Source organism: Saccoglossus kowalevskii, chromosome 9 (genome assembly GCF_978046115.1).
Source record: "Saccoglossus kowalevskii chromosome 9, keSacKowa6.1, whole genome shotgun sequence".
In the NCBI taxonomy this organism is placed as follows: Eukaryota; Metazoa; Hemichordata; class Enteropneusta; family Harrimaniidae; genus Saccoglossus; species Saccoglossus kowalevskii.
Window position 1 is genome coordinate 4,098,731 of NC_140649.1, and position 9,985 is coordinate 4,108,715.

Consider the following 9,985-nt stretch of genomic DNA (forward strand, 5'->3'; position numbering starts at 1 on the left):
TTTAGTCCACGCTGCGCCCAGGTCGACCCTCGTACTCGTGATTTCCATCAGACAAGCGCATTGGATTATGGGAAAAGGAATGGGATTGTGGGAAAAGGAATATATATCAACACAAATTTTGCACATGTGCAGAGCGACGACACCGCCTTTTAAGTAACTCTTTTCACTACAGTGTCCACAGTTGGAATATTTCACTGTACCTTTTTGCGTAACGTTTTTAATAGAATTTTGTTTTCAACTTACCAAAAATAATTTTGTCGATACACAATATATAAATGACGAGCTTGTAAATAAACAAAGGAATTTTCTTTGTAATGCTGATGGCGCTGTTTTGTGACAATGCATAAACTATAAATGTTGTGCTTTTTGGTTTACGGATAAAATAAATTAAATGACGGTCACATAACAGTAACAAAACACCCTGAAATCCCGTAGACATGATGGTTACAACAGTTAGCAATTAATCACGAGGGTAGCACCCCATCCACGCCACGTTCCAATAAAAAAATATTCAAGTAGCAAATACTACTGTTTCAAGTGTGTGTAGAGATAACCTGCCATCAGTATAAAACTCTTGGCTCCTGTCTGCGTTTTATAACATGATATATCTATACAATGTAACTATGTTCAGTTTAACTACCTTTAATTAACTGCCCCCCCCCCCTCCCGGGCGTGAGATATGTGTCCCGTATGAACAAAGATGACGACTTTGACCAACGAGTACAAACTGGGACGTTACCAAGCTTTAACTAGGTAATTTAGATGGTGTTTGGAAGTTATCGAAGGAGTCGCCGTCGCGCCTAGGTCAAAAATCGTACCTGTGATCCCAAGAGCGCATTGGATTGTGGGAAATTGGATGTTTATAAGCACAAAAGTCGCACATGCGCGGCGCGACAACCACCGCCCTCTTATGGGGTCCCGTATCATACAGGCCAAAATAAAAGATGCTTTCTACTTAACGCGGACGGACTGATCGCGATTGTGTTCACCTAACAATTAAACAATTTAATAAGTAGTCTTCAATTGAATGCATTGTTGTGTTTGTTAAGGCCCCATTTAACCCGATTCGTCACTGTGGTATATTTTGAATTGAATGCATTTACTATTTTCTGAATTTGATTTAGGAGTTAATATGTTTGCAATGAAGTACAAATATTTCAATTTTTTTTCATTTTAGTAGGGTCTATTTTATGATTTATTCAGTTCTCCGAAATGAAGGAAGCAGCAGAGTCACGTGACACGGAGAATATTTTTTCACGGTATCGACTGGTTACTGCTTTTTTGTTTGCTGTCGCTGCTATTATGTTTATCACCTTGTATGACAAGAAAACAAATCCTCCCCATATTGTACTAATTCTTGCTGATGATTTAGGTAAGCAATATTCACTAAGCATGTTCATATGTGAATTTTATAAATTAGATAAAAAATAAACGTACTGGTTTAAAAACAACTACCCCGCTTCCTCTACTACAACCACACATAGCCCAATCAACTCAACTGAACACGGAGATGAAGATATGTATATAGAGGGGACAAGGAGGGATAGCTGGTGCAGGTTACAGGAAATACAAAAGGCATTTTACGTGTTTACAAGAAAAGTCCCATTTACAGTAAAAATAGTTTTTTACACTTTACAGAATAATCTGTGTTTAAGAATCAAAATTGAAAATTGCGTAAGAATTGCGATATTTAATTTGGAAAATGTTTTATACGCTTACAAAAAATAAGATCTTTGTACAAATTACGGACGAATAAAATAGTTGATTACATTTTATATCTTGCCCATGTCTACGAATTTACGTTTTTTTTTATTTATTTAAATAACATTATTACGAAAATAAAAACAATTGATTACAGCTTACAAAAATTCCCCTTGCTGACCCTCTATATACAAAGATGTTGATGTGAATAATATATATTCTAAGAAATAATACTTATACATGTAATTTGTAATCTTTGTATCGACAAATATTAACGTCTAAGGGAAGAGAAAACATGGATGTACCCAGTCAGTTATTGGAAGACTCACTGAGTGAGAACAATCAAATGTCATGAAATACCGGATTTTTGTGTTTTGTAGGATGGAATGATATCGGCTGGAATAACCTGCAAATAAAAACACCAGTACTTGATAAACTTGCATATGAGGGCGTCATTTTCAACCAAACTTATGTGCAGCCTCTCTGTACACCGTAAGTAAATTGAATGTCCACACTATATGGTAGCATAGGTTCGTTTATAAGCAAATGAGCGTGTTTGTGTGATCATGTTTATGTGTTTATGTAGTAATACTTCTTTTTGTCTCGTCGTTTTTTGAACAAAATGTATTGGGGGTGCTGCTAATCTGCATCAATTAATTGTTATTAGAAGATAAATAAGACTGTACTTTTGTGGCATATAAAACTTAATAACCAATATCGTTTCAGAACAAGAGCTGCTCTTATGACTGGATACTATCCGTTTCGCATCGGTATGCAGGTGAGATGCAGTATTGACAAATTTCGTGAATATGCATCAATGGTTATCTAGTTATTACGTCATAAAAGGAGCTATAATAACTAATTGGTTTGTTTTTCGTTGTATAAGCGATTGTAAAATTAACATATACGCGTATTTGGTCACTACAGTGTCATAAATCAAAATGCACTATACCGCCACGATTGGTCTTAAAGGGCGGTGGTCGTCGCGCAGCGCGTGTTAGAATTTCATGTAAACAAACAATGTATTTTATACGCGTTGTATACGTCGCTATGAGTCATATATCGAACAGAACGCGGCGCGACGAGCACCGTCCTTTGAATAGCCACAAATCACAACATGCGAACTGTTCACGTCCTGTGTCAGACTTTGTGTTGAAGTATTTTTATGAGTTTAAAGTTAAACAGAACGCTTTCCACATAAATCGGAAACGCTTTAATTTTAATCGTTTGCTTATAACACCCATATGACAGTGGGAAGCGTACATTGACAGGATATCATGTTTATTGTGATCTTTAACAAATTGTAACACTTCAGCATCAATATAACCGGCTTTGCATCAAGGGAGTCTGTCTGTAAAAATACACTTTTGGTACTTTTGGTTCCACAGAGGGTAGAGACGAGGAGACGTCGATATCTGTACGTTAGTGTACTGACACGAATACGCAAGGGGTCTCCCTGTAATTGTCACGTTCGTAATCAGTCAATACATTCAGTGTATGTACGACTCAGTCCATGTGTGTCTGTGTGATTGCTGATGCTTGACTTCTGCGTCGTGACCACGATATCTCAGGTATCTAAGTAGAGTGAGCGAATTCCCTTTCACCCTCAATATACTGTTGTCGATGACAGACACTGCACAGTCGTTCGACTCAGAATAATCCACCTTTATTCAATTAGAACCCGGCGTTATTTGCAACAGTAAAACAAAAGTTGTGTATATAGGATGGCAGCGAAAAAGAGTATAATGACTCATTTCTTATCTAACCAAAAATGAAGTTTGCGATAAGCTCTGGGTAAATATGGTCTTGTGAACTTGAACATGTCAGGAAAGTCGTAATTTTCGCTCAGCAACCTCTACTATAATCCTCAAAGACGCATGTAAAATCAATATTAGGGACGTTTATTTCATTAATCGATTTTTCCCACCTGGTATGAGCTAGTGCGTTCTTCACATTACGTTTGTGTATATCCTCTCTCTGTATGTGACTTGCATCATTGTGTAAATCCAACAATTTTTTATACGCCGGCGAATCATCCACACATAACTGTTTTTATTGAAAGTAAAAGTGTAATAAGTTAATCTTGTGCACATCCACGTCAAGATCTTGTCAATCCCAGTATATAATACATGTTCATTACATAAACACGCATATATTATCTAACGTGTATTTGTGCGAGGTTTAATAACTGTAGCTCTTTTACTCTAGCACCAAATGGTATTGCCATTCCAACCGAGTGGTTTACCATTGCACCTAAAGATACTTCCGCAGAAGTTGAAACAAGCTGGCTATATAAATCATATAGTTGGAAAGTAAGTGTATTATTTAATATAACATAATATAATATGCTCGGACTGATAAATATGATATATAGAAGATAATATTTGGTAATCGTAGTCCTAAATAACTATTAAAAATTTATATTTATAGCTATTTATAGCTATTTTTAATAGTTATTTAGGACTACGATTACCAAATATTATCTTACATACACGTATACTCTGACCATCAGATTTGATCATTCGTTATTATGTAATTAGGTCTTGCGAGTCACATGAAGTACTTGTGTTCCAGTTTTGGAGGGGCTAGCTATTTTTTTTCTTTTTGTGTTTTGATATCTGTGTTTTGATATTTGCAGATGGCATCTTGGTTACTGCAACTGGGAATATACACCACTCAACCGAGGATTCGATTCTTTCTATGGGAGCTTTTCCAATAGCGTGAATCACAACAATAAAATATCACAACTTCCGATTAGTGACCATAGTACGTTACCTACTATGTTGAATACATTCATTGAAAACTGACCCTTTGATGGTTTATAGTGTCCTAGTGTTGTAATTGTGAAATGTCGAAAACCACGTCCATGTTATCACAGACAACAGTGTTATATAAATACTCTTGAAAAGAGAGAGAAAAATAATATATTTTGAGAGGGTTGATTGATAGATGTATTTGTTACGTTCACACGTTGAGCTCACACGACGTTACAGGATTATTTAGGATCAAAAACAAGAATGTATATAACTGCAATGGCTTAATTGCTGTAATCACGTGGTTGCATCCATTGGTCGATCATACGTTTACTCTGTCACGCCTTAGAATGTTGTTCAACTGTATATAACTTTTGTAATAATAGTGTATATGTTGTCTACGCTGCTGTGGCCACACATTGTGGAGAACCTCGTACCTGTGTACCATCTGGTTAAGAATATCAGATGTTATGTTCGCAAATAGTGTTCATTAGTTTATTGTATGTATTGCATTTTAAAACAACGTTTTCGTCATGAAGGTTATATGACCTGTAAAATTTATATTTGAATGTTTGAAATTAGCAACGAATCAATTGAAATAGTTTAAAATATTTTGGGTGTACTGCAAATGTAATCACCTGCGATAGCACGATAACAAATATCATGTGTACGCTGTATATTATCTAAACTGAGCTTAGTTATCTTTTCTTGCAGGCAAATATAAGGGATATGATTTCCGTGATAACACGGGAGTGGTTCAAAATGATGGCCAGCCTCTGACAGTAAGTGGGTTTTATATTTATTTTTAATAAAATTGTCACACCTTTATGTCGTCGTTATTATATTCAAAGCTCACTTAACAGAACATGTCTTATTGATTTCCGTCCGTCCGTCCGTCCGTCCGTCTGTCCTTGTGTCGGCCTGCAATTGTTTAGCACATTCTACAATATACGATTCACGTTAATGAATTATATTAGTGTTTCTTGTATACTCATGTGTACCACTCAATATGTGCATGAAATGAGATAACTATCAGATATTGTACGGCAATCAACTACTGTATGAAATGAGATAACTATCAGATATTGTACGGCAATCAACTACTGTATGAAATGAGATAACTATCAGATATTGTACGGCAATCAACTACTGTATGAAATGAGATAACTATCAGATATTGTACGGCAATCAACTACTGTATGAAATGAGATAACTATCAGATATTGTAGGCAATCAACTACTGTATGAAATGAGATAACTATCAGATATTGTACGGCAATCAACTACTGTATGAAATGAGATAACTATCAAATATTGTACGGCAATCAACCACTGTATGAAATGAGATAACTATCAGATATTGTACGGCAATCAACTACTGTATGAAATGAGATAACTATCAGATATTGTACGGCAATCAACTACTGTATGAAATGAGATAACTATCAGATATTGTACGGCAATCAACTACTGTATGAAATGAGATAACTATCAGATATTGTACGGCAATCAACTACTGTATGAAATGAGATAACTATCAGATATCGTACGGCAATCATCTACTGTATGAAATGAGATAACTATCAGATATTGTACGGCAATCAACTACTGTATGAAATGAGATAACTATCAGATATTGTACGGCAATCAACCACTGTATGAAATGAGATAACTATCAGATATTGTACGGCAATCAACTACTGTATGAAATGAGATAACTATCAGATATTGTACGGCAATCAACTACTGTATGAAATGAGATAACTATCAGATATTGTACGGCAATCAACCACTGTATGAAATGAGATAACTATCAGATATTGTACGGCAATCAACTACTGTATGAAATGAGATAGCTATCAGATATTGTACGGCAATCAACTACTGTATGAAATGAGATAACTATCAGATATTGTACGGCAATCACCTACTGTATGAAATGAGATAACTATCAGATATTGTACGGCAATCAACTACTGTATGAAATGAGATAACTATCAGATATTGTACGGCAATCAACCACTGTATGAAATGAGATAACTATCAGATATTGTACGGCAATCAACTACTGTTTGCATTCGTCAATCAGTAAATAATATATAGTCAGACGCCATTATAAATTCCAAATCGAGCATCAGTTAAACCGGAAGTCAATAATATATTGGTAATTCGAGTGCATAATAATGAGGTTACGTCATCATCTTTACGCCAATGAATGCGACTTTGCAGGGGGTCTCCTCTCACTACCTTGTTTAATATGCATACCGATTGTCTTGATTGTTTGGTAATTGTTTTACAGAAGCTGTTCACTCAGCGTGTTGTTGATATTATATCGAATCATCACAAGGACTATCCAATGTTCATGTATTTTCCTATTAATCAACCATCCAAAGGATCTGAAGTATGTTTGTATCTTCTGTCTTCTAAATGTTTTTACATTGTCGGGCTTAGTGTATCGTTGTTACATGCTATGGTGTAATTGCTGATTCTAAATCATCATTATATAATGTTTCAATTTGTGTAGAATACTATTCAAACATATATTAGGGGTGTTATTTAATGCTTAGAAAGCTTATTGATTTAATTTACCGAAGGAAGAAGAAGAATGAATGAATGAATGAATGAATGAATGAATGAATGAATGAATGAATGAATGAATGAATGAATGAATGAATGAATGAAACTAGTGAAGTAAAAACATGTACATTCAGTCAGTGCCTTGTACTTAGATTTTTTCAGTGAAAGAACAATAACGGTATTTATTTTTCCAACAGCCAGATGAAAAATATACAGCTCTTTATCCCAATGTCACGGATGACCAAGTCAGGCAATGGTATGGTACGTTGTGCTAGTTGTTTTACACATTTCATCACCCTTGTGCTACATGTTCCTGGGTAATCATGCTGATTGTGGTGCCCTAATAGTTGTTATCATTTTATCTGTATCTGTAGCTACACTATCGTTGATGGATGATGCAGTGGGGCACGTGATCGACGCACTGAAATCACGTGGTATGTGGGAAGAGACTTTATTGATATTCATCAGTGATGTGAGTACACTCTGTCTTTCAACCTTTAACCCTAACATATCTTTGACTTTTATATCGCATATATTATTACATGCCTTCCCTGTGTCGCTTTACTTTTCAGAATGGTGCCTTTGATTTCATGGAGGGAACGAATCTACCTTTGCGTGGAGCAGGAACGACGTTGTTTGAAGGAGGAATGAGGGTACCGGCTATAGCACATGGCAAAATGATCAAAAAGACTGGATACATAAACAACGAGTAAGTGTTACGGTCGTCATATGTCATCTGTATCATAAAACCTGGCGTATTAATCTACTGGAATTGTTTTCTTGTGAACGCTTCACATTAGAATAGGCAAAAGCTTTATAAATCAATGTTGAAACATTTACAATTAATGAATGTTACATTTCTGTAAAGTGACAAATGAAAGTAAAATCGGGAACACCAGTTTTCTATGCTCATGTTACCATTCTACGTGCACGACTTCCTATACAACACATTGAAATATAATCCATGACCGTCTCTGTTATGTTGTAAATTGAGAGAGTAGTTCTACTCATACCCTGAAATATCGCACTACTATACATATCATTTTATTCGATATTATATTTCAATGTTTAGGTTAAATCATATTACAGACTGGCATAGTACTATACTATCACTTGCTGGTATACAACCAGGTAATGTATATAGTGTTAGTAAAGACGAGATAGTTCACAATACAAGTATTCTGACCAGGGTATGTGCATATCCTGATCTTATCCACACATGCAGGAACAGTCACTAATTTGAACGATTTTATTGTTTTCTCCGATCAGAACCCGATCTGGATGGAATTAATATTTGGGGTACAGTTTCTGAAGGGAAAGCATCTGCTAGAAATGAAATAGTGTACAACATTGACGAAATTGACGAGTGTCGGGGTGCGGCATTAAGGTATGGAATTGAGATTAAAATCTGTATTTTGTTTTGTTTCCGATCCATTAGATTTTCTGGTATGTCCCATGCTGTTCAATTAAAAAAACAATCAATCCTGATTTATTCTTCATGTACTTTTATTGCATTACAAGATTATCGATGTATGTATATGATACAATAGAACATAACAAATTAATCTCACCATACTCCCTGTTATACAACGTTACTGCCCGTGCTTACATTCCCATATATTGATTTTATTTCTCAAAAGGTTAGGTGACTGGAAAGTAATAACTGGTAATCCTGGGTTAATGTGTCGTTTTCTGGATCTAAACAAACAAGGTAAATTTTGTCATTTGTCAGAGGTGGGTCAGCTAAATTTTTAAACAAAATCGTTCACTATATGCCACGTGTTTGATATATTTGCATCTAACATTTCCTTTCGTACATAAGACATGTTACTTTGACATTTACAGATGGATGGCTGCAATCTGGAAGACACTCAGATAATCAAGCAATAACAGATTTCCAATCGATATCGAATGTATCTTATCTGTTCAACCTGAAAGGTAAGGGTTCAAAGTTAAGGCGAAACTGAATTATGATATTGTTCAACAATATAATTCACCATTGGAACAAAAAACTTTCATCAAGTTAAGTTTGTGTTTTTCAAATCGATTTTGATGTGCTGTACTGGTTTCGCAGACAAACGTATGCACTACTCGTAATTAAAAGCCATTGTAACCATGACAATACATCAGTGTCGTTGTTGTAACAACGTCAACGCTATCGTCACGCCCCTTGGTTAATGCGCATGTGTAGTAACTCAAATATTACGAAACAGTAACAACCCCATATTGATATATCATCTATGATTACTCATTCCACAACTTATGTCGTCATGGTTATCACAGCGACATGTTTCTTTTGTATATGCAAACCCTCACATTACTAAATGACGATCACATTCCAGTTTCTATTTTGTTTATATGGACACAAGGCATACAACTTATTTTGAAACTCATTTTAGCATTCAGCGTAAAAGGAAACACAATCAATGTATTCATATATTGTCAAACATATCTGAATCTTTCAGAGGACCCAGAGGAGCGTCACAATGTGGCTGAAAAGTATCCGGAAGTATTCAGTGCTCTTTTGGATCGTCTTAATGAATACAGGAAGAATGTTGTACCTGCAATTGATACTTCTCTAGTCAAAGAGGGAAATCCGGAAAACTATGGTGGCGTGCTTACACCGGGCTGGTGTTAATGTATTGATACGTGTTTCCTGGAAAAGATTTACACATTGGTTAATTGGGAGTTAATTGATGGTGGCTTGAATGATCAATATGTCAACATTTTATCCGTTGATATGTGAATGTACATTTGTTTATTTAATTGTTCTAATCGTATGTGAACTTTTAAGATGACATGACCCTTATTTTATGTGAAACAACTTCAATCTGTATAAAAATCAAATTATTTAGTCCGTCACTTGGCCTTATGTAAATGTACCTATTAGGAATTTGACAGTTTTATACTCATTTTTTATTGTCATGATCTTGCAGTCAATGAAGGCAATGTTT

The 9,985-nt window shown here is 35.3% G+C and overlaps 1 protein-coding gene and 1 long non-coding RNA gene across 2 annotated transcripts; one reads left to right on the forward strand and one right to left on the reverse strand.

Annotated features, from left to right (window-relative positions):
- The first annotated feature begins 1,212 nt into the window (after positions 1 to 1,212).
- On the forward strand, positions 1,213 to 9,985 carry LOC144346059 (arylsulfatase B-like). Its single transcript, XM_078007075.1, has 15 exons — positions 1,213 to 1,372; positions 2,082 to 2,193; positions 2,428 to 2,479; positions 3,910 to 4,013; positions 4,340 to 4,467; positions 5,169 to 5,236; positions 6,754 to 6,859; positions 7,233 to 7,292; positions 7,406 to 7,503; positions 7,604 to 7,740; positions 8,104 to 8,162; positions 8,301 to 8,418; positions 8,672 to 8,742; positions 8,877 to 8,969; positions 9,497 to 9,985. The coding sequence occupies exons 1-15, from the start codon at positions 1,213 to 1,215 to the stop codon at positions 9,667 to 9,669; spliced, it is 1,539 nt and encodes a 512-aa protein (XP_077863201.1). The 3' UTR covers positions 9,670 to 9,985.
- On the reverse strand, positions 8,520 to 9,681 carry LOC146738064 (uncharacterized). The gene is made up of 2 exons (XR_014930489.1): positions 9,593 to 9,681; positions 8,520 to 8,962 (listed from the first exon to the last, which is right to left on the reverse strand). It is a non-coding gene; the product is annotated as an uncharacterized LOC146738064 (long non-coding RNA).

Bases quoted from the DNA above. Each gene is read 5' to 3' on its own strand.
- LOC144346059 (XM_078007075.1), top strand. From the start codon at position 1,213: ATGAAGGAAGCAGCAGAGTCACGTGACACGGAGAATATTTTTTCACGG. The intron at 1,373-2,081 runs GTAAGCAATATT...TGTGTTTTGTAG, and splicing joins AATTCTTGCTGATGATTTAG to GATGGAATGATATCGGCTGG. The intron at 7,741-8,103 runs GTAAGTGTTACG...TTCAATGTTTAG, and splicing joins ACTGGATACATAAACAACGA to GTTAAATCATATTACAGACT.